At 47.3% G+C, this 24,440-nt stretch overlaps 2 protein-coding genes across 13 annotated transcripts in view; one reads left to right on the top strand and one right to left on the bottom strand.

Moving 5' to 3' along the window:
- The first annotated feature begins 1,305 nt into the window (after nucleotides 1-1,305).
- PRKAB1 (protein kinase AMP-activated non-catalytic subunit beta 1) lies at nucleotides 1,306-10,665 on the top strand. 2 transcript variants are annotated; one of them, XM_020899079.2, is made up of 8 exons: nucleotides 1,306-1,557; nucleotides 1,651-1,829; nucleotides 4,117-4,280; nucleotides 5,131-5,224; nucleotides 5,498-5,612; nucleotides 7,533-7,666; nucleotides 9,037-9,105; nucleotides 9,334-10,665. In XM_020899079.2, exons 2-8 carry the CDS (start codon nucleotides 1,671-1,673, stop codon nucleotides 9,409-9,411), a joined length of 813 nt encoding a protein of 270 aa, XP_020754738.1. In that variant the 5' UTR covers nucleotides 1,306-1,557; nucleotides 1,651-1,670; the 3' UTR covers nucleotides 9,412-10,665. The 2 variants fall into 2 exon arrangements, with proteins under 2 accessions (XP_020754738.1, XP_020754739.1); XM_020899080.2 differs by having other exon boundaries at nucleotides 1,309-1,399.
- A 6,600-nt stretch (nucleotides 10,666-17,265) lies between these two features.
- The window catches only part of CIT (citron rho-interacting serine/threonine kinase), a 176,387-nt gene continuing 169,212 nt past the window's right edge, over nucleotides 17,266-24,440 (bottom strand). For all 11 annotated transcript variants that reach the window (XM_070475252.1, XM_070475253.1, XM_070475254.1 and 8 more), the window contains 2 exons: nucleotides 20,684-20,984; nucleotides 17,266-19,636 (listed from right to left, as the gene is read on the bottom strand). In XM_070475252.1, coding sequence (XP_070331353.1) covers nucleotides 19,613-19,636; nucleotides 20,684-20,984 — 325 coding nt within the window. In that variant the 3' untranslated portion in view covers nucleotides 17,266-19,612. The remainder of the gene's footprint in view (nucleotides 19,637-20,683; nucleotides 20,985-24,440) is intronic.

Here is a 24,440-nt window from a genome sequence, read left to right as displayed (position 1 = left end):
GAACTTGCTTGCATATAATCTTAACATGTGTTTTCCTGTAGAAATTTCTTAGAAGTAAAATTGTGTACCAAAATGAAGGTACATATTTTTTTTGAAGGTACATATTTTATTTATTTTTATTATTATTTATTTGATTGCATCAGGTCTTAGTTGTGGCACACAGGATCTTCCTTGTGACTGGCAGGATCTTTTCATTGTAGCAAACAGACTCTCTAGTTGTGGTGTGCAGGTTCAGCATTTGTGGCACACGGACTCTCTAGTTGTGCACAGGTGCCAAGGTGAGCAAGTTCAATAGTTGCTCCATGGCATGTGGGATCTTAGTTCCCAGACCCAGGGATTGAACCCTAGTCTCCTGCATTGCAAGGCACATTCTTAACTACTGGACCACCAGGGAAGTCCCTTTATTTTTTTTTTTTTAGATACTGCCAAATTCCCCATATCTTAGTCATCTGTGTTTCCTATTTACCTCATACAATGTCCAGCACTATGTAGGTACTACATGTTCAATGGAAAAAGTGCACGCTCAGGCCCAGCAAATGCAGAGCATTTTGAGATACTCACATGCAAAAACAACACACACACACACACACACACACACACACACATATGTACATTCTTCTTGCTGAAGCACCTGCCATAGTAAAAGACAAAATTAATAAATAAATGCATTTTATGCAGAATGATGTTCAAAGTGATTTAAAAATAGCATGCAGAATTACCTATCAAAAGGCTGTGCACTCAATTTTTTGAAAACACACTAATAATTCCAAAATTTTACAACACCCAAGCTACTGGACGTGAAATTTTTCCAGGGAGCTTAACGGTCTGTGATTTTCTCAAACACCTACAAGACTACCTGCATCAGAATCACCTAGAGTGCTTATTGAAATGCAGACCCCACGCCAGAGCTTCCGAATCATAATTTCAGGAGATTAGGGACATGTGAGTATGCATTTTGAACAGGCACTCCACATGATTCTAAGGCACTCAAAGGCATGAGAGCTAGCGCATTAAAGGGCTTTAAGGAGTCTTTTAATTAGATTTACCCTTTAGGACGATCCCTTTGGCTGTAAAGTGTAGAATCAACTGGAAGTAAGCAAAGATAACCAAGATAACACTGTCACTCATGCCAGCGCGGGACCGAAGCCCAGATGGCCTGCGCGCTTCTGCGCCCCCTGCCGGCCGTCAGCAGCTTCGTCCAGTGCTGGCCTGAGCGGCCGACTGCGACTGCGCTCTCCGAACCCCGCGGGACTGTGTGGGGAGCTTGCCCGTGCGCAGACCTGGACCGGAAGCGGAAGTGAGGTCGAGTTGGCCTCGCGCGCTTCTCCAGCCTCAGCCACCCCCAACTCTGTGGGTCGGGTCCCTTTGAGGAAGTGCCGGAAGCGGAAGTTTCTAAGAGGTTGGGGAGTTGTTTGGGGACTGTCGGATTATCTTAGTTGTAGGTGGGTTCGCGTCGCCGGCTGTCTGAGCAGGTGAAGCGCCTTTGTGAGACCTCTTCAATCTTGCCGTCCCGGCTCAGTCAGGATTCCGACCCCGAACCTTAGCCTGCGGGCTCTGGTACTTAGTGATCTGACTCTTCCCTAGGGTCCTGGTGGAGATCCTGGGTGTCCCTTGTCTCTCCCCTGGAGTGAGGCCCCTTCCGCTTCCCAGTGTCCCCGTAGACCCTCGCCATGGGCAACACGAGCAGCGAGCGCGCTGCGCTGGACCGGCAGGGCGGCCACAAGACACCCCGAAGGGACAGCTCGGGGGGCTCCAAGGATGGAGACAGGCCCAAGATCCTGATGGACAGTCCCGAGGACGCCGACCTCTTTCACTCTGAGGAAATCAAGGTAATGGCGAGTGGGACAATCTGATTCCCCTTAACTGTTGTTGAAATCTACTAGATTCCGCCCCCCCCCCCCCAGCCCGCCCTATTCCTTCTAATTAAGAAGTGGAAGAGCCCTCTTAGCTCAGTAACTTGTGTCTAATTACTGATATGAGAAAGTCTCCCCGAGGGGGAAGGAATTTACTTCGTTTAACATCATTAAGGAGAAGGCAGCGCTGAGACAGGCTCAAATTCTTGATTAATTAAGATCGTGGCACTAGCAGTAATTGAGCCCCAGTCTCTGCTTTTCTCTTAGGTATAATTAATTTCACAGCTCTCAGGAATCTTCCGCCACTTTTAAGTAGGCTGATGGAGCCTTTTGTTGTAGTTTTACAGTTTATTTTCAGTTTTAGAGAACACGTGTAAAGTGAACATAAGAGTTGAACAGCTGACTATAGCTGCCAGAGGTCTTTAGTTATGCAGAAGACTTGTGGTTCACCCTTGAGAGCAGGCACAGAAGAGTAATTTGACTTCTGGAGGTCAGTGAGTAAGTGAAACATCAGTCTAAAGGAGGCAGCCAACTGCTAATCAGCTTCTCTCTCCTGTTGTTAATATATGACTTAATATTTTAAACAAGCCAAAGCAAACATTTTTGCAGGCCAAACTTAGATGTCCTACTCCTATCTGCTTTAACTCGTAATAAACTGAAGATAATTCTCGATTTTTGCTCTAGCCACTCTCCTGCTAACCACCTCTTGTGGTCTGTTTCTAGGGACAGAGCCCAGTCCAAGAATACTCAGTGATTCTGGCAACTGATATGTATGTGGTATAGCCTAAAGAAATGAACTAAATGCTTAAGGGAGAGTCAGTTAAGGAAAGATGACAAATACCCCTCCTCCCACCAAAGTCCTGTTAGTTTCTAGCTGCCTGTTAATCATCACTGTCCATTAGGCTAATTGTCTGGCAGGTCATTCCGGTTGTGCTCGTGTTTCCTCAGATGTTGGAATGGGTGACCACGTTATTATCTTATTTCCTCACCTGAAGCTTAGCTTTGAGGCTAACTATGAAGAGTCTGCTTTTCCTTAGCCCTCCAGCCTGTCATTTCAACTTGCTTTCTGAGTTTGTCGCATTCCTGAGGCTGTGTGCAAAGTGAACTTTGAAATCCTTTTCCCAGCAATTTGATATCTCTTCCCCAGGAAATAATTTTGACCCAAAGGTGGCTGTTTAAGAAAGACACCATAAGAATCAAACTATCAAACTACTTTTCTTTAAGAAGTATCTGTTCTTTTGCCGAATTAAAACTCTTTACAAGAGATGTTTAACATAACAAGTGATCTGTACAGAGTTATTAAATAACGCCCCCTCTCATTTCCATAGAAGTCACTGAAAGATATAGCAGACACATTGGATTAAATGCCTAGATACAAAAAAAAAAAAAAAGTCATGGATTCTTTTTAACTATACTAGGTCAACGTTTTGGCAGTGGTTAGTTATCACACCCTCAGTGGAAAGTGACACCAGTCTGTTATTCTTTAATCTGTAGCAAAGAATGCAGTATTTGAAATGAAGGTGCTAGAAGCTTGCTTTAGACCTTTTAAGAGTCTGTCACAGCCTAGAACTCCTACTCTGGCTCCTGACTGGGGAAAAATGTACGAGATCCAAAACTACCTATCTTTCACGGAGAGTCAAACGTGGTTATTTCTCTCATCCCAGAATGCTTCCGTTACACAGCGCTTCCCACACAGGAAGTGTGGGAAGTTATCGTTTCATGGGGGTCAGTCTGTATCTTTTCTCACCTTTTACTCTGTGGCGCCTGGATGGCACTCAGTGGATAGCTTTTCCCTTCCTCAGTGCCTGGATCTGCCAGTTGTCAAGTTGAAAGCTCTGAAATTGTCCCTGATAAATTTTCATGTATTTTAAATCTTGCTTAATTAAGGGAAGAATATGACATTTATTAAGCTAGTCTCAAATTCATTGCTGCCTTCTTCCAAGTGAGTTTTATCATTTCTCAAGTTTTAATGTAAACCCCTTGAATAACAGCAATAACAATAGCTATTAATTGTGAAGCACCTACCCTGGGTCTGACCCTATGCAGAGCATTTTACATGGACTGTCTCAGGCTTCACAACCTTAAGAATTACTTTTATTCTCTCCATTTTGCAAGTGGGAAAACTGAGGTATAGCTGGTGAGTCAATGGGCTGGAATATAAACCTGGGTAGTAACAGCTGCCTCTTCTGAATGAACGGTCAGTATTAAGGTGACGGTCATTACTAATGGTTCCCTATTCCTGAGTAAACTGCTCTGTTTCTAGGCTCCAGAGAAGGAAGAGTTCCTGGCCTGGCAGCATGATCTGGAAGTGAACGACAAAGCTCCCGCCCAGGCTCGGCCAACTGTTTTTCGATGGACAGGGGGTGGAAAGGAAGTTTACTTGTCTGGGTCCTTTAACAACTGGAGTAAACTTCCCCTCACAAGAAGGTATTCGCCTGGACATGTTCACATATTTGTCTTAACCCAGGGATGCTCTGGTTTCCGAATGATCCCTGTGGGTGAACAGAAGAGGATGTTTTTATAAAGTAGATGCTGAATGGAAAAATAGTCATGCTTAATAATTCACAGGGTTAAAATCTCACACCCAAAAAACACACTTAGAAGAAAACATCACTCGGTTATGAGAGTTTCTGTTTCATAGACACCTTTCTGTTTCACACAGAACCAGGCTGGGCCTGATTCTTGACAGGGAGCTGCCTGCTTTTCCAGGAGTCCAGATGGCGTAGGAGGGAGCCACTCAGCCCAGTTATAAGTCATGCCCGTCAAGGGAAGAAAACAGTCAAATGCGAGAGGTTTTCCTGGAACCTTTTTTTGGTTAGTAGTTGTACAAGTTTCTGTAGGGAACTTTGTACATCCTGTGAAGTTGATCCCCTGTCCTGCGCTGGGCAAACTGGCAAAGGGTAGAACGTGGCAGGCAGCCTGCTGCTTATCTTGTGTTGCTGTCCTCCTTGGCATCCAGACTGCCAGGCGTTACTTTGCACATAGCAGGAGGACAAATGCCTGTTTGTTGAGTTTTTGATGGTAGGAATGTAGATTCCTGGTGTTTGGGCAAAGTGAGTTTTCCAGGAAAGCTCTTATGTTGCTACTTCCTGGTAGCTTTTCTGTGTTGAGATCATTATAATGAATTGTCTCAGTTGGTTAAAAAATGTTTATTTCTTCTGTGGCTGAACTCTTGATTTTACCTGGAAGCTTTGTTTTGTTCCATGGCTGGTTTTGCAAGTCAGCTCAGAGTACAGCTCACCCTGTTGGCACCCTCTGCTTCCTTTTTCTCTTGCAGCCACAATAACTTTGTAGCCATCCTGGATCTGCCGGAAGGAGAGCATCAGTACAAGTTCTTTGTGGATGGTCAGTGGACACACGACCCTTCCGAGGTACTCTTCCTCCCGCCCTTGGTCCTCTGGCTGCCCACACAATTCAAGCACGTGGCCTACCCTCAGAGACAGTTGCCAGGTCCCTCTGTCTTGCTGGTAGAAGTCCCGTGTGTGACTGAGCTAGATAGCAGTGCTACTGTCAGCCTGTTGGCATCCTTGACTTGGATGAGCAGGCCAGGAGATGAAGCCTTCCCACCAGGAATGCTAAATCCTCTAAGGAATACTTTTGGAGACCTTTTGCGTTATGATTTCTGCCTGTCTGTCTCTTCCCAGCCAGTAGTCACCAGCCAGCTTGGCACAGTCAACAACATCATTCAAGTGAAGAAAACTGACTTTGAAGTGTTTGATGCTTTAATGGTGGATTCCCAAAAGTGCTCCGACGTGTCTGGTATGAGCAGTTATTTTATACCACGTGTGTGCAGGTGGGGGCCGTGTCATTTTGAATTACGCTTGACCTTGCCTCTCCCTCTTGAGCGGGAGCCACCCAATCAGTGGACATGAATATCTCCCCAAAGAGCCACAAAACTAATTTCTAACTCTGTGTTTGGCCAACTTGCTGAAATCTAGCTCTGAGGGAGCAGTAAGTCATTTGGGGGCGGGGCGGGGGGGGGTGGTCATCTCTAGGATTTAGCAAGCCTGCTTGTCCACAGAAAGCAGACACTGGAAATGGAACCAGAGTTTGCTCTTTTGCCAGCGGCAGACCCATGAGGCCCTAGAGAGTAGCATTGGGTTGGTGAGGGGCCAGCACTGGGGGGCGCCTGTCCACTTGGGGCTCCTAGAAAGTTTTAGCCTGCCAGGTGATAAATGGACCCCTCAGTGACCTTGGCTGTCACTCGCATATTCCATTTGCACCTTGTCAGAATCCCTTCAGAGGAGGAGTCTCACCACAAAACAGGCTACACAGCACAGCCTGCTGGGTTAGGGTCCTAGTAAAACGTGCCCTTCTTCCAAGAGTCATCCAGTCATCAGTCATTCAGTAAGTTGCTTTCCATCCAGACCCACAGGAAGAAACTACTTGGAAACAGCACGTGAAGGCAGGGAGAAGAATGTGTTGGCATGTGCATTGTCATCACCAGATGCTCTGCCCCCTCCAGCAGGGCTTTACACAGTTCCAGGACCCCTGTGGGAGGTGGGGCAGAGATCCCCCAGGAGTGTGCCTGACTGTCTAAGAAAACAGGTTCAGTTCAGTTTGAAGGTTGAGTCTTCCCTTACCTGCCTGGGCCCAGAGATTTGGCCCCGGGATCTCTCACTGTTTATCAGCTCAGAACTCTCACCAGCAGGTGGACCACGTGGCTGACCAGTCAGGTCATTGAACAGGACTCAGACATCAAAAAATAGCATTCTCCACTCTCCATAGCTAATTGATCTTTGAGAGAAGTCATTTCTTACTCAGATAAGTGGGAACTGGGGGAATGCCCAGATACCTTTACTTGCTGATAAGTGAAATTTTAGGCTACATACCAAAGGTTTTAGTCAGGGTTCTGCAGTAGAGGTCACCTGGGGGTGGGGGGTGGTAAACCAGCTTCAGACTCTCCATGCTCTTCTCATACTCAGATACTCCCTTACTCAAAATACATATTAATTCCCAATGGCTCAGTTTCCTGCCCTCAGTGCCTTTCTGTTTCCTGCTGTGGTGGGGCTGGGTTGTGTGAAGGGAGTCTGTCCCCTGGAAAGCGACGAGGGAGGAGTTGGCGGAGCCAGGCCATCTCAGCTTTACGTGAACAGCACAAGTCTCAGGTGGCCACATGCATCCCAGTGTCCTTTGGATCACAGCTTAGTGCCTGCAAGCTGGCCAGAGATCACTGAGTGAGCGGCTTGTGTTTTCAAAATACCACACGGCTAGAAGCTTAATATATCTGTATAAGTGATATACTCGAGCATGAGTTTGAAAAGAACTTGAGGCTGATTCATGTCCATGTATGGCAAAAACCACTACAATTAAAAAAAAAAAAAACTAGTTGGAATGCAAAAAAAAAGAAAAGAACCTGAGAGCGGTAGAAGCAGAGAGCCTTTAGAGGTCAGGTTTTCAACTTCTTGTTTTAGTTTTGAAATGTGCCCTTGCCCCTGTGTCAACAGGTTGCCTATCTTTGTTTTTATTCTGGCTAGCAGCGCTCCTAACTTGGTCCTAGCCACGTAAGCCTCACTAGAAGCCTTGAGCTTCTTTGAGGTGTTTGCTGGCCCCACCTGCAGCGAGGAGGAAGTGTTACCCTGTGTGGCTGTCGGGTCGGGTCACTGTGAACAGCTTTCTGTGACTCTGACCCAGAACTCCAGTTTCTCAAGTAAATGTCCTGTGGCCATCTCCCCCCAGAGTTGTCCAGTTCCCCGCCGGGACCCTACCATCAGGAGCCCTACATCTCAAAACCAGAGGAACGGTTTAAAGCGCCTCCCATCCTCCCACCGCATCTCCTCCAAGTCATCCTAAACAAGGACACGGGCATTTCCGTGAGTATTACCCAGACGTTTCCCAGGCCATCCTCCATGGTTACATTCCGCCACTCCCCTCTGACCACCTCTGGCAAAGCAGCTGGTGAAAATGTTTAGTGTTGCCCATCAGTGTTCATGCCAGGTCCACCTCTGATATGGGAAAGGGTTGCTCACAAAATGCTCTCAGAACGGACGCTGCCTCCCTGTCCCACACTGCCTTTCTGAGCTCTTCCTCTTGTGTTCCACCCCCATCTAGCCTGAGCCCCGTTCCTTTTTAATTTCATGACAAAAATATGTAACCCCCTCTTCTCAGTAAGCTACGTGATGATGGAATTCTTCCTCTGGCCCTTAAATTTTAGAATCTTGTTTTAATCACCAAATTGCTTTCAGAAGCATCATTGTTCCTGGATCAAAATTTGGGGTCTGTGGGTAATGCATATGGCCCCTGGTAATTGATGTTACTGCTGAAAAGAAGCATGCCTTCTCCTAGATCCTGAAGAGCACTTTGTTAAAGTTAAGAGCACCCTAACTTTCCATCCCATTTAACCTGAACTGCCTGGTTTCCCCAGCTCTGGACTGAGCAGCGTAGCCATAATTCTTGGGAATCTAGTTGTTCTGCTTGGTCCAAGCCACCACCTAAAACACACATGCCTGAATCATGCTGCTGTTCTGGGTGCCACACAGAGAGGGTGCACGTGTGCTAAGGTGCAGGACTTGGAGGCCTACACGTGCCGGCATCTGCTGCAGCGATCATGGCTATTCCCCGAGGGCTCACTGTCCTTGGGCACCAGGTCCCACCCCACCCTGTGTGGAGAGCAGCCCCATGCACACATCTGATAGCTGAGCCAGCTTTTGTCAGGTACTTTAGCATTTATAAAACTGGGGCGTGTACGTTGAAAATACCCTGGATTCTGACTTCTCTTTAAAAATAGGAAGATGTGGCAACATTTTAGGTCCAGTATATGAGCTTGTGTGAAGCAATAGTGCATCTTCCCCACCCCCAGTCACCCAGTGCTTTCTTCAGGCTCACCGTCTGAGCCTCAGAGACTTGCAACCCAGTGCTCAGGAGCCTGGAGTGTAGTTTTTATTTTCCAGCTTTCCTTAAAAGCAACTACAGTGCAGTTTTCTTTCTGCTCCAACAAGAGGGCAGAGCCATGGCCCACGCTCTAGAGACCAAGATGAAGCCTGATCAGAGACGCACACTGGTGTGCCCAGCAGGCTCCCCAAGAGCTCCACTTAGTCACCCCTCACTCCCCTTTCACTGCCTGACTTAGAAAGGGGCCTGAGAGCCTACCTCCTTTCCTTTGTAATCCAGTCCCATGAAACATAGGAGAATCTTCATGATTTCTAGATCCTAAGTGCACATGTCTGCTTTTGCTCCCCCGCAGTGTGATCCAGCTTTGCTCCCTGAGCCCAACCACGTCATGTTGAACCACCTCTATGCACTCTCCATCAAGGTAAGGACCCGTTTGTTACTATTGTTACTATCTGAGCCCTTGTGTTTCTTGCCCTGAGGGCCCCCCGCCCCCAGTGATGGAATGGCCTGAAGTCCTTACCTGAGGGCAGCTTCCGGCCCGGGCCCAGGAACTTGTATTTATGCCGCCCTCTTGATTATTCTCATGTTCCCTAAAATCTGAGCATCCTGACTTAGCCCTGCCTTTGATGATTTCTACCATCTTCCTCAGGATGGAGTGATGGTGCTCAGCGCGACCCACCGGTACAAGAAAAAATACGTCACCACCTTGTTATACAAACCCATATGAAGAGGCGGGAGCCGCCAGGGGCCCAGGCGCAGCGTGCACCTCCAGGCTCCACGCATGCATGCTCTTCGCTAGACGGAACGGACTGTAAATTTCCCATTTCACACTCTTTATAAGGCATTTCATACCCGCCCTACACCTGCCTGAAGGTTTGTTCCAGACACAGCAGCTCCCGAAGCGTCTCGGTCTGTAACAGTGCCCTCAGCACGCAGTGGCTGTGAGCCCCGGGGCTCCTCGAGGCTGAGGGTGGAGTAGGGGGAGCAGACGGTCTGCAGCTCCCACCCTGCAGTGGGAAGGATGGTGCAGGCCTGACTTTAAACCCCATGAATGTGCAGATTTTTCTTAAGCCAAAAATGAACACTAGCTGATGAAAGCTGTGCTAGTGAAAATCTGGGGAGCAGGTCCCAAGGCCGCAGAGAATCTCTCATCAGTGGTGTGTTGGTGTTGACGTGTCCCTGCCAAGGCCTGGCCGCAAACCCGCCAGCAAGTGGGTGCTGGTCCTTGCCTGTCTCCTGAAATCAAGCAATAGCTCGTCCTCCACTCCTGCTGCAGGGAGGCGTGATTTCTGTAGAAATTAGACCTTGTCTGATTTCCAGATGAAGTTTTACAATTGTTTCTTACGCTTATGCGCATCAAGTGGTTTTTGTTTTTTTAAACCAGCAGTGGCTGACTATACAGCCTTAGGGCAATTTTTAAATCACCCCAACTAGACTCAGTCATGTGACCTGTGCTCAGCAATAATCTGTTCTCAGAACAGACTCAGAAAACCATGGCTGGATTCCTCCTTTAAGCTGGGTGATCCTGTGGACTGACCACTGCTAGCCAGAAGGGTGTCCGGCTTTTTCGGCGAACCGTAACGAGGTGGCACCATCACCCAGAAAATTGTGGAGAGGCAGCTTGCCCTACCCTGCGCCACCTTGCTTGGGACCCCTGATCCCTCCTCAGCAAAGAGGGCTGCAGCAACTGGTGTTGCTTACTCTGGAAGGAAGTTAGCAGTCGTGGCTGCCTTCTGATTTTGTATCAGGAAGACATCCTTTGGACCAAAGCAAACCTCTCTACACAGCCGGAGATGTGCCTGTGACCGAGGCTCCCGTGCCCGGGTCAGCAGAAGCTGTCACCCGGCCTGTGTTCCTGCCGGGAGACGAAGGAGCCAGCTCCCTGGTGTCCAGGACTCGTGCCCTTCTTTATCGCTGTTTTCAAAGCACTGGACAGCTGTCACCCTGATGTACCGGTTCCAATAAAGCTTTGTAAAGATAAGGGACGTGCACTTAGGGGAAGCTCTGATTTCACGCTGTCATCTGGAGGAGACTGGTGCTCTCCCCGTGGTCTATTCGGTGTAGTGCTATTCAGTCTTTTTCCCACCTTGGCACACATTGAAAATGGTGCCGTCCTTTTGGCATTCTAGGATGAGAAGCCGGGCAGCTCGGCTCTCTGCAGGGCTGGGGGCCTTTCCCTGACCCACCTGTTCTGCACACAGGTTAGAAGGCTATTAAGAGGCTGTAAAGTTGAGCCCCTTGGAGCTGCTCACAGCAGGAGCTGAGGAGAAGCAGTAGTGAAAGTCCCTGGCTTGCCCGAGTTGGCAGCATCCCCAGCTCAGAGGTCTTGCTCATTAACAAGCACGACAGGGGAGCCTGGGATCATGACCCTCTGCTTGGAAGACCACAGGATGTTCTGGAGTCAGCTACTCTCACCAGCCAGAAGGGCCTCTGTCCCGTATACCAAAAAGATGGAAGGTTACAGTGTCTCTTTAATAAGGCTTTTCTTCCCAGCCATCAGGAAACATGGAAGTAAATTTAGGACATAAGGGAATCCCCGAGGTCATCTGATCACTTGAGGTGGACAGTAGCTTACAAAACATCCCTACCTAGGTACTTAGCCATCTCACCCTGAATATCCAAGTGATGTGGGAACCCTAGATTTAAGGAATGGAGGGGTTATATAAGTAGGCTGAGGAAATAATGCAAAAATCCTCTTTCCAAAACTGGATTTTTTTTTTTTAATTATTGAAAGTGAAAGTCACTCAGTTGTGTCTGACTCTTTGTGACCCCATGGACTGCATATTCTGTGGAATTCTCCAGGCCAGAATACTGCAGTGGGTAGCCATTCCCTTCAGGGGAACTTCCCAACCCAGGGATTGAACCCAGGTCTTCTGCGTTATGGGCAGATTCTTTACCAGCTGAGCCACAAGAGAAGCCCAAGAATACTGGAGTGGGTAGCCTATCCCTTCTTCAGCAGATCCTCCCGACCCAGGTATGAAACCAGGGTCTCCTGCATTGCACACGGATTCTTTACTAACTGAGCTATCAGGGAAGCCCCATTTAAGTATAGTTGATTTTATAGGCTTCCCAAGTGGCTCAGCAGTAAAGAATCCTCCTGCCAATACAGGTGACACAAGAGATTTGGGTTCGATCCCTGGGTCGGGAAGATCCGCTGGAATAGGAAAAGGCAACCCACTCCAGTATTCTTGCCTGGAGAATCTCAGGGAAGCCTGGCTAGTTACAGTCCATAGGGTCGCAAAGGGTTGGGCATGACTGAGCATGCATGCACAGTTGCTTTTATAGTGTTGTGTTAAGTTTCAGGTCTACAGTATGGTGATTCAGTATTTTTCTGGATTGTGTTTTATTGTATATTATTATAAGACACTGGGTATAGTTCCCTATCCTATGCAGTAAATACCTGTTGCTCATCTATTTTCTGTGTAGTAGTTTGTATCTGTTAATCCTATACCCCCAATTGGTTTTCCCCCTTTCTTTGGTGACCATAATTTTGTTTTCCATGTCTGAGTCTGTTTCTGTTTTGTCTATGCATTCATTTGTATTGTTCTTAGGTTCCACGTAGCCTATAGTACTTGTGTTTCTGACTCATTTCACTAACCATAAGAATCTCTAGGTCCATCCATGTTGCTGCAAATGACTGTTTCATTTGTTTTTATGTTTTAGTATGTTCCACTGGGGACACACACACACCCCTCATCTTAAGTCAGTCACCTGTTGGTGGACACTTGGGTTGCTTCCATGTTGTGGCTATTTTAAGTAGTGCTAGTATGAACACAGGTACGTGTTCTTTTCTAATTAGTGTTTTCGTCTTTTTCTGGATATATACCCAGGAGTGGAATTGCTGGATCATGTGGTAGCTCTATTTTTTTTTTTTTTTATGAGCCCCCCATTCTGTTCTCCATACTGGCTGCACCAGTTTACATTCCCATCAGCAGTGTTGGAAGGTTCCCATTTCTGCACACCCTCTGGAGCATTTGTTATTTTTACTGATGGTGGCCATTCTGACTTGTGCGAAGTGATACCTCGTTATGGTTTGGATTTGCATTTCTCTGATAATTAGCGATGTTGAGCATCTTTGCATATGTCATCTTTGGGGAAAAAAACATCTATTCAAGTCATCTGCCTGTTTTTGACTGGGTTGTTTGTTTTTTTGATATGTGTTGTATGGGCTGTTTGTATATTTTGGAAATTAACTCATTGGTTATGTCATTTGCAGATGTTTTCTCCCCTTCTGCCAGCTGTCTTTTTGTTTTTTTGATGGTTTCCTCTGCTGGGCAAAAAGCTTAAGTTTAATTAGGTCCCATTTGTCTATATTTGCTTTTATTTATTTTGCCTTGGGAGACTGACCTACGGAAATACTGCTATGATTTATGTCAGAATGTTTCACCTGTGTTCTCTTCTAGTTTTATGGTGTTACGGCTTACATTTGGGTCTTTGAGCCATTTTGAGTTTATTTTTATGGATCACATATCTTCAAAATATAACTGAAAATACCTAACTAAGCTTATAGGTATAAAAGGGATATACTGAAGCACCAGAACTGAAGAAACTGTTGCTGTGTTGGTGCGCTGTTGGTGGTGACTGGGGAAGGTGGGTGGCGGGAAGCAGGACCCAGCCATGGGCTTCCAGGCCACCTGGAAAGGAAGCTCACTGCCTGAGATGGCCCAGAAAAGCACTGCCTTTTCCGTAAGAAGGGTTAGAGCATCTGGTTGCTACCCTGAGTTAGGGCTCAGAGGGAGCCATCAGCTCCAGGCTGCAGGAGGAAACATCATGTTGAAAAATCTAGCCCACAAATCGGCTCTACTCACAAAGTTCAGAAGACGCCAAGCTGGAAATCCAATGGAAAAACTAATTCAGAGCCAGTAAGCCCAGTAAGACTCCCCTGCAGCCCCAGGGGACCCCCAGAGGAGTTGACTGTTCAGGTTGGGGGAATGTAGGCAAAACTGCAGAACAGTGGGAAATGGGTGTCAGCATTCCCCAGAGCCACTTGTCTAAAACATTCCATTTTCTTTAAAAAACAACACAAAACGAAGTTCCCCGTGGTCCAGAAGACTGCCCACAGACCTGGATGAAAGTTTGTACACCCAAGAAGCTAAAAGTAATGGAGACTGTTTAATGGAGATGGAACATGATACCCTGCTTTATCCAAATCACAGGAGCAAAGCCATATTGAGGTGTCCTATGACCCAGGTAACACTTTCTCTGTTAGGGGTGAGGACTGGTTACACGGTTAAAATTAAAGGGTAACTCCAGTTGCTTTTGAATGAGATACATTTTTCCCACCAGAAATGTCTATACAGAGGAAGTTACAGAGCCCAGGGTAAGGTCTTTAAATTCCTAATGTGTTGATGGGTATTTCAAGGTAAACAGAACCAGCCATATGTCCACATACTGAAACCAAAGATCAAAGGATCCAGGCTTGCCTTTTCCTTCCCTCTGGTTCCACTTAAAGGTGTAGATGATAGTTGTAAGACCAGGTCACAGCCTGGCTTCACCTTGGAGTCGGCCATTCCCCCACTGTCCCCTCCCAGAGTGTGGACACTAGACTGAGAATAGGGATGTCGATCCAGTTCACTGCCTGACTAGCTGTGTGACCTTGGGTGATCATATGACCTCTCTCAACCCAGTTTCCTCTCCTGAAAAATGGAAGGAGTTGGACAGACACTAGGTGATCCCTAGGGCTCCTTTCATTTCACACTGGGAGCCACAAAGCCTTTTACAACATGAATGGGTTATGGCCACAAACAGGAAAGAAGTCGGGGGGTCAGAAAAAAAGTATGAGCACCTTGAGCTCAATTAGGAACCCTCCAAGATGCCAAGGGCCAACTTGCAAAACCCAGAACATCAAAGTGATTCCATACATGGCTGAGGTCAGAGGCTGAACCATTTTGGAGAAAAGCACAATTTCATTTTGTTTAACTCAGTTACTTCTAGATGAGCATGATTTCATTTCTGAGCATGAACTCCGTTCTCCTGAATCATGACCCTCCTCCAGTGTTTACAAACGGTTTGAGTGAATTGATGAAGACCCAAGTCTCTGGACCACTCAGCCCTCCATCCAGCCTTCAGCACCTCACTTGATCAGCAGATTAGTGAAGAAAAGAAGCTAGAGCCATCTGCTCTGGAATGCCAGTTATAATCGTCTTTAGGAGGAAATAGGAAGCTCTGAATATATGTACAAGTCATCCCAGGTAATGGTGAAAACATCCAGAAGGGCCCTTCCAAGAGTTGTCGCCATTGGCTAATCTTGCTTAACCATGGCACTAATATGTTAGGCCTGATAATTCTTTGTGGAAGGTGAGCATGTGGGCCACCTTGTGCATTGTAGGATATTTAGCAGTATCTCTGGCCTCTGCCCACAAGGTCGCCAGAAGTAACCCCAGTTGCAACAATCAAAAGTCTACAGATCCTGTGAGTCAGAGCCTCAGGGAACCAGTGCCCTGTCTCTGGGATCAGCCGCTGAGCTCAGCTCCCACAGCCACCTCATCTTTTTCTGTCCTGAAGACAGAGGCCCAAGCCTGAGTGAGGAGGCCAGCTGTCTCTACCTGCTGGGAGTGAATTCACCCGTGTCATCTGTGAGACTCAACAGCAAGTGAGAACAAGAGATAGCTCCAGTTGTGTGTACCCCGGATCAACTGTGTATTCACTTTTTGTGATTCTCTGAAAGCACATGCTGAGTTGTATACAGCAGTAAAGTCGTTTCCAGAGTTCTTTCCTCTCACAGTCCCTCCAGGGCCAACAGGAGTTCCGTTAATCATTGACAGCCTAGAGAGAAAGTCAAGCCACATGTGCGGTTCCAGATTCCTACTGCTCAGCCCTCCCCCAGCCTCGGAAGATGAAAGCCTCAGCGTTTTGACTAGGCAAGTGATAAAACATTTTCTCGTGTAAACACTGTGCCTAGGGTCACAGTCTCCATGCTTTAGACATCATGAGCAATATTTAAAGTGCCAAGAAAGAAATTGGGCCAGAATAGGCTAATCTTCCTCAACCATGGCACTAATTGATATGTTAGGCCTGAGAAGTTTTTGTGGAAGGTGGGCATGTGGGCCATCTTGTGCTTTGTAGGATATTTAGCAGCATCTCTGGCCTCTGCCCACAAGGTCACCAGAAGTAACCCGTTGTGACAATCAAAAGTCTACAGATCCTGTCAGGTGTCCTCAAGGGAAGGGGGCTAAGTCACCCCTAGTTTAGAACTGCTGGAACGGGCCAGTGAGTAAAGTTTAGAACTGCTGGAACAGGCTAGTTTGTAAAGCTTAGCCAGTCCCACCCTCGTAGGCCTAGCATTATTGCTTTATACTTAAATCTGCATGAATGTTTGCTGACGCAAGTCACACTCATGAGGCCCGATTCTAAAGACAAACGCTCGTCTGTCCTGGTAAGTGTATCATTCTCTTTTAGGCCTAAGTCTCTAGAGCCTTAAAATTTCATAGTTAGAAAATTTGCTTTGCAGGCAGCTTCTTTATTCTCATAAAAATTAAGTTCTAAGAGCAGAATATGTGACGTCCAATTTTGTGTTTAAGCAGGAACTGCAACATGGACAGCTGGGCCTAAGTTTGTGGTGTGGCTGAGTAATTTGTTGGTTGTTTCTTTGAGGTCCTTGCTTAGGGTCCAGAGAACCTTTATGGCACATTTCTTTTGGAACTACACCACATTTACCTTATGTTTCTGAAGTGGTATGTGGATGCCAAGAATCCTCAGGACAGTGACTAAAATGGCTGTTTGGTATTCAGTGGACTTCTTCTCATTTTATAAGGGAGGATAGGTTCTAACATTTTACTTGTTCATTCTGAATTTTCATTCTTAGAAGTGCCAAATTTTTATCCCCAGTGGTAAAACAGAAAGGAGGAATAGAATAGAATTGCAAGCCCAATTCCTGTTGCAGGGCATGTCAGCCACAACCCTGCAAGTCAGAATTTGACTGTGGTCAGATTACTTCATTGGAAAATAAAAGTTGAAGACCGAAAGTAACAGGAACCACGAGAAAAGTACCATTTGCCAGAAGCAATGCTTGTCTAGCTCAACAAATTTTATACCAACAAATTAAAGCATCTTAGAAAAATTTACCTTGCAGACTGTAGAACTTTACATAGTTAAAAGAATTTACATTTTAAATTACCTAGATCCGAATTCCTCCCTCCAAGGAAATCCCTGTGACTTTATCGTAATGGATAAGAACTGAAATGAAAGGTGACCTGTTGTTGTTGTTTGTTTTTATTAACTACATTATAGGAGAGCTGGGTCATCCATTCCCCAGTAATCCTTTCAAAGTGGCCTGACTGCCTTAAGGAGCTTTCCAGTTCTGCAGTCCTATACTGTGACCTTAATAGCCAGTTCATGATTCATTGGAAGTAATGCCCAAACACCACACTTCTGGAAGAGAACTTCGCCTGCGTGTCAATTCCAGGAGTGTGGTCTGCTCTAACCCTGTGTGGCTCTCCACACACACACCACCCCCCAGCCCCTGAAGAAGCATCCTCGAAAGGAAAGACGGCACCATGCCATGCTCACAAGCTCAGGCTGACAGCGGCGATACTTCGGAGTTTTACACACTGTCTTTAAGAAGAGGTCGTGCACTAAAGCGAACATTTTAGATCATTGCTTTATTTGACTATTTATTCAAGAGAGTTCATTCCTTTCAAGGTGGATCTTGTGATCTTTTCCTCTTTCTGAATAAAAAAGGTAATGAAGAAAAAGCCTGTACTTTTGGAGACCTAGAATCTTACTTATGCTAATAAGCTTTTGACTGCAGTTTCGTTTTAACTATATTTCCTGCTGGCATCTCGGTGGCCACACGGAGCTCCCCACCCTCCAGTGAAGATGGCTGTCCACAACCACCACCGTTGAAACCGAAAGTAAGAGTTGAAAAATGCACCTTTTACAATAAAAAAGTAGAAACCAATTCAATTTCCTTTTTTTTTTTTACGAATATAAAGTTTCTTGTAAATATGTACAGTCTTTGAGCTAGTTCTATAGCAGGAAGCATTTCACAAATGAGACACACGATATACACTTTGAGGGCTAAGAAGCCCATTTCTTATGGAGATCCTAAATGAAATGCCAAGACTGAACACCATTTCCAGTGACCTCTCCAAATACTTGTGGACCAAGAGACAAAAAATCTTCAGCAAACATTCAGTCAGATCTGCCCTGGAAAAGGGAAGGGATGCCATCTGACCCCGAAGACAGAGCGACACACGGAACACGACAGTGTGACACTGGCCAAGGATGCGACAACACGGAGGAAGGGCCGTGGGCATTTCAGACAAGAAAGCACTTCGGTTAAGGGACGAGCAGGAAGGAGCTGGGACTCGGGCCAGGTTGCAATCTGGAAAGTGAGCTGAACCATGGACGGGGGATTGAAACGCGGTCATGTTCACTGGCTGCAGTGGGAACAGGTCTATCTGTCAGCCTACCTAGGATGTGCCTTGGTAGTTCGAGGCGTGGAGAAGCAAGAGAGGCCTGGTGGGAGATTAAAGGCAGAAATAAGGCCGCTAGTTAGCTTGCCAACAGCGAAGCCTCTGGTTGGTTCTTTAACCAGTTGCCAGGAACCTCACACCGCCGGAGGAGAGAAAGGGGGCACCTAAGGGAGGGTTTCCCCGCCCAGCCGGGGTGGGCGAGTTGAGGGCGGTTTCTTTCTCCAACGTCCTGGTTTTAGTCTAGCCCTAGGGAGAGGCTTGTCGGGGGAGTCACAGTTTTCGTGGGGCAGAACCTGCTGGGTTGTGTGTGAACACAGTCATCCGCGAGGGAGTCGGCAGGGAGATGTGCAAGTGTGAGGTGTGGTTTGCTGAAATCCTTCTCTGGTCGTAAGGCTTGAGCGTTTGGTTTTCGTTTGTTCAGTGCTACAGACTGCAGCTTGTGGCCGGTGAGTTGGCAAGTCCCAGAGGGTCTCGGTTTGGCGGGAGCTATGGGATGGATGGACCTAGTGCATCAGCAGAGCAACCCAAGGTGGGCAGCCAGGTCGGGGCGGGGGGGCAGCGCATGCAGTGAACCGCCATGCAGAGCTCCGGCATCTCTTCCCACCCCAGGGAGGCGGGAACAGCACACCGTCATGGACAGGATGTGAGTGCCCCTGGACCCAGGGCCCTCTCGGGGCTGGGCTCAGAGCAAGTCCAGTACATGCTTTCCTGGCCAAAGCGACGTGGAAAGCAGGGACAGCAGGCCAGGGATGACGCTGAGGGGCAGGGAGGGAAAACTCCTCGAGGTCCCTTGGCCCCAAGTCACTGCCTCCAAGCAAGGCCTGATGACCTCTGTACATTCTCAGCTGGTGGGAGGGCGGGGGGGAAGTCATCAAGGCCTTAAAAGGCAATGAGGACGGTAAACATTTGGCTAAGACGTCGCCCCAGGTGAGACAGGGCCGCCTGTGAGGACAGACTGGACAAGGACGGACTGAGGCGAGGGCGGGAGGCTGGCCGACGGCAGGGGCTCGTCTACGTACGTTTCAGTAGCAGAGACCTGATGGCGTGACCTCGCTACGAACGACTGCAACAGGAAATACGGTGCTATTCAAATCTATTAAGAAGTCTGTTGTCTTTAAAAAAAAAAAAAAAGAAACAAAAATACCCAACCAACCCTAAGATCTTAAAGTAGCTATTAATTAGGATTCTAACCACGCTGTAGTTGTAGTTAGCCCCAGGTTGGTTTCCTGTGATGAACTGGTACAGGCTAGAGCTAGGTACAAAAGTTTATGAACGCTCTGAAAGAGTAACAAAGTGCAAAGAGGGCGGCTGCAGGGAGGTGCCGGCAGCTCCCAGGAGCCCCAGCCCCCTGCCCCTCCTGGCTGCAGGGAGTCCGTGCTGAGGCAGGCCTGGGTCCAGCTGCGCCAGGGGCTGGCTGAGCAGATGGGCGCTGGGGTCCCCTTCAGCAGAGTTCCATAGTGTTTGGTGTTTTCCTGCAGATCAACATGAGGAGTTGGTTTTTCTGGCTGAGATTTATACTGAAGACTGGTCCCAGACCTGAGAACAAGAGGAAGAGGGGATTTAGCCATCAGAAGCCGGAAATCGCCATGCTCACTTTGTAAACAGGAGGCCCACACTGGGATACTGCAGGAGCACCCGGTCTCTCCCTCCTGTGGTTAACAGTGAGGGACAGGCAGAGCCTCCCCGCAGAGCTTGTGAAACTTGCTGAGAAGTCCCCAGTGCTGTAGAAGTAGTACTGTGGTTTGCACATACCATTTTATCCAGAAATCAGAGGAGGTAAGGCTTCCCTGGTGGCTTAGCTGGTAAAGAATCTGCCTGCAATGCAGGAGACCTGGACTCGATCCCTGGGTTGGGAAGAGTCCCTTGGAGAAGGGAACGGCTACCCACTCCAGCATTCTGTACAGTCCATGGGATGGCAAAGAGTCGGACATGACTAGGCAACTTTCATTTTCAAGGACAACAGTGAAACAGCATTTCCTCCTCTCTCTAGTGGCTGGGGTGCCAATAGATGGCATTAGGAGAGCATGGTCCAGAAAGCCAGCACCTGGAACTGGTTGGCCTGCCAAGGCATCCGCAAGCTTTCGCGCCCCACCCCCACTTGAGGGCCCCTGGTTATCAGCACATCCCTCCAGCTCTTCAGTTGGTAACATGAAAGCTACACAGGTAATAAATGCACATGATTTTAGAATTTCAAAAGGTGCAGAGTTCTTCCAGAAGGCAACCACTGTTACCAGATTTCAATGTAGCCTTGCAGAGAAATTCTTGATGTTTGTGTCTTTGTACACATGTACATGTTTGAAAAAAGTAAAGCATGGAACCTTCTGAATGGCTGGCGTGTTCTGTGTGTGTAAGAATTTGCTTGTCTGCACAGAAACTGCGAACACTGGTTGCGTCTGGGGAAGGGAATGCTATATACCCTTGGTGGCTCTTGCAGTTTGAGGGCCACACACGATCCATTTGTAGAGGAGGCCCCTTCTCAAGCTATTTTCTTCCTAAACGTCTTACAAATCCCAGAAAACCCTAATTACAGTTGTGGAGCCTCTTCCCTACAGCCGTGGGGGCTGAGGAGGGCACCTCCCTTACCTTGTTGACCTGGGACAGCGGGGTCCTCACGGCCCCCACAGGCAGCCGGCCCCTGCTGCTGTCCTCAAACAGCCGCCCGGGGGAGCGCTCCCTCCGCGTGCTCAGCATCCGGCCGGGGGACTTCTCGCGCTCCAGGGGGCGGCCCGGAGACTTGTCCCTGCGCAGCTCAGTCCGCCCCTCGCGGTAGCGGTGGGGTGTGCTTGGCTCTCGAGGGTGGCTGGGGCCTTCGGGAGGCGCCGGGCTTGAGGCCACGCGCTTGGTGATGTGCTCGTTGTAGGTCGGCGGGCCGCGCTTGTTGGGGCTGTGACAACAGGGCAGGGAGGTGGGGAGCTGAGTCACCCCATGCCCCTCTCACCACAGGTTATTAGAAACAGACCCCACCTGGAGTCCTCCAGGCTCCGTGTTTACCTCGAGAGTGAGGACAGAAAGAAGGCAGAGGTCACGGCGGAGAAAAGGCAAGCTTCCCAGTCTCAGGGCAGGCTTTCTGCTGAGCACCTATCATGTGTCAGGCGCTGTGCTAGGCTCGTCAAATCCTCCTAACAGCTCTGTACGTTAGGAACAGATGACCCTCGTCGTACAGACAAGAGGATGGAGATGCAGAGAGGCCAGGATTCCAGTACAGGTCAGTCTGACATCATAATCCCCACGCTCCACCCCCACTGACTTCACAGGAAGCCTCCTCTAGGGGTTAAGCCTGTATCATCACTGTCAGCTGCCAAATCTGTCCCACTTTCGGGCCTCTGCTGGTCCCCTCTCTAGCTGGCTTTCCAAGAGCCTTTGTGCCAGAGGTGCAGAAATCAAACCTGATCCAACCAGTTAGGAGACAGAGCAGGGCCAATGCAAACAGCAGACCAGGCTCAAAAAACATGAGCCATTGAAAGTACTGGGACCTTTTCTTACGAACGATCTAACCCTCCATCCAGCCCTGGCCTGCCTTGCAGAGAAATTTTCATGTTTCAAATGAAGATTTCACCAGGCATGGCCCTTACCACCCCTCTGAAGAAGTAAGATCCAGAAACACAGAACTGACACATAGCCTTCAAAGTCAGTTCCTTCCCACCCTCGATCAGAAGAGGTACTGGGGCCCTTGTTATCTGAGCATAATCAGTGCTGGGAAAAGGCAGCCTACTTAAAATGGGAATGCCATTTCACAGAGAATATTACTTGAAGACCTATTTTGATTGATTGGGGCTTTATCTTAGAAAAAATAAAAGTAGAAATCAGGAAAATATATTTTATCCTAGATATTTTAAAAATCTAAATTACAATTATAATTACATGCTAAGAATGAACCAAGTATGAATCACTTACTGATTTATTATGCTCTAATTTTCTCAAGAAAATTGTATCCTAACATGCTGGGTGACATCCTCCACCAGTGATGTTGGATTTTGTGCAGTGAAATCGTAAAGTCATTTAAATATTTGACAGTGTCACCAGAGGCCTCTCTTAACCCTTTGATATTTAAATCTTTCCCTTTGGAAGGGATCAAACTTGATTTTCTTTAATTATTGGCCTAACTCTAGGGAACCTCTTCTGTCAATGCCCATTACAGAAAGCAACTGAGCAGCAAAGACACTGACTGGTTCGGGAGAGGAAACTCTCTAGAGAAAGCTTGAGGGCCAAACCCAGACAGACGCCTGTTTTAATAAAGTTTCACTGGAGCATGGCCACGCCCATCTGGTGATGCACTGAGGTTGCTTTCATGGTCTAACAACAAAGTTGAGCAGTTGAGATAGGGACCGTATGGTCAGCAAACCCCAAAATACTATCTAAACAGATTGGTGAACAGAACAGAAATAACTCTAAAGTGGTCAGTCTATTGTAGTTTCATATTTTCTTCCCTATGCAGCTCAAACTGTGTCAATTCTAACCAGTGCTCAGAAAGCCACACTTTTCTTGTGCTATGTTTGCAGCAGTAAAATTTGAGGTAACTTTTGATTTCAACATCTTGAAATCAAGGTTTCATCTCCAGTCATGTGGCTTTGTGATATGGAAGACAAAAAAATTCAGGAGAATTATATTAAACCTATTTGTGATGGAAGAAAAATTATAAAATGTGCCCATCATAAAGCAAGTGAGAGGGTGCTCACTGCCCAGAGGAAGAAAAGTGGTTCAAGGAAGGCCATTTGAGAAGTCGGCTGAGATTAATGGGATGAAGAACACACTCATTATTGTAGGCCAAGCTGGCCATCTTCCATCTCCATATCCGTTAATAACCAATGATCTACCACATCAATTTTATGTTTCTTGCAGAGTTACATTTCCTGCTCTGCTGAAGAGACCAGGGTGGTGTAGCCTGCAGTGAATCAGTCTCCCAGGCTGGCCTTCTACATTCTGGACCTGCCCAAAGCAGTCCAGCAGCAAAAAGACAGTTTTATAAGCCAAGAGACAAAGGCTAGCTGCTGGCTTTCCCGAGAGGCCTGGTGGCAGCAGGAAAGAACAGCAGGAACTAGAACCATTTTCGCCACAGAGTAAGTCACTTCTCACAGACACACCACATCATCTCAAAAGGAAGGTGCCTGACCATCTAACTAGTGAGGCAGTGGAGAAAAAAATTACCTAGTTACAGAACTTGGGTTTTTTTCTTGCATGACCTAGAGGCTAAATAAAATCTAGACATTTTCAGGAGGGGACTACAGACCTTTGAGCAGTCATCCCTGAAGCAGAGGCCAAAAGAGTGAAGAGCAGCTGACTATTTAGCACTTCCAGTTTTCTAGCAAGTTCTGGAATTGAAATCACACTGACAGACATTTCTGACCAACACTTGTATTTTAACAAAACAGAGACTCTTCATTAGGACATAGCCTCAGAATATTAAGTTGACAACTTTCTTTTCTAAGTATTTTGTAACCTTAGAGGTGTCCACCAAACTGAGTCCCTTGAGGATAAAAACTGTCTTCATCTGTGTATCCCCAACACTGGGTCTGACACATGGTAGGGGGCCCACATAACTGTATAGGGTAGATATGTGGGCTTTGTAAACCAGTCCACAAAGTCAAGTCCTCGATCAATTAGATATTCTTCTAGGTTGAGAAAGCTCATCTTCTTTGTGGCCAAGGTCTTAAAATTCTGTGTCTCAAATCCCCACTTGGAACTGAATCTGGCTCCTCACCCTAGGGGTCAAGACAAAGCCAATCCGCCTTCCACCCACTGCTGGTGGGATAACAGAAGAGTACAGCCTCCAGGGAGGAAAACTCAGGGACATCTATCAGGATCACCAACAATTCCTTTTCTAGGAATTCAGCCTACAGGTAGATTCCAAGCATTCGAAGTGAAGATATACCAAGTCCTTTACTACAGCAACTAACTGGAAACACCCAAACATCCACTGATAAAGGAGCAGTTAAATAAGGTATAGTCATACGAAGGAATGCTATGCAGGCATTAAAAAAAGAGAAATACTTTGTGTACCCGCAGGAAGCAGTTTCCAAGATACAGATGAGTGTGCACGGTGTGCTGTCCCCTGTATTAAGAAGGGGATGCATGCTTGGGGACCAGCAGGGTAAGAACGCCCAAAGACGGGTTTCTCCCTTAAAAACAAGCACATTGGTGTCACTATCTGATCTGTCTTGGTCCTCCTGGGAAAAGACCAGAGTTTAAATACTTAGCTTTATTTCATAATAATTTGGGGGGACGGGCCCACAGAGGACCTAAGATTCTTTATTAGTGTCTGAAGAAGAGGTGGCCCCAGTCTTCACAACAAGGAGAGAAGTATCTTTCCCAGACTCAATACCAGTAGACTTTCTTGTGTCTC

Source organism: Odocoileus virginianus, chromosome 12 (genome assembly GCF_023699985.2).
Source record: "Odocoileus virginianus isolate 20LAN1187 ecotype Illinois chromosome 12, Ovbor_1.2, whole genome shotgun sequence".
Lineage (NCBI taxonomy): Eukaryota > Metazoa > Chordata > Mammalia > Artiodactyla > Cervidae > Odocoileus > Odocoileus virginianus.
This window is presented reverse-complemented; position numbering and strand designations above follow the sequence as displayed.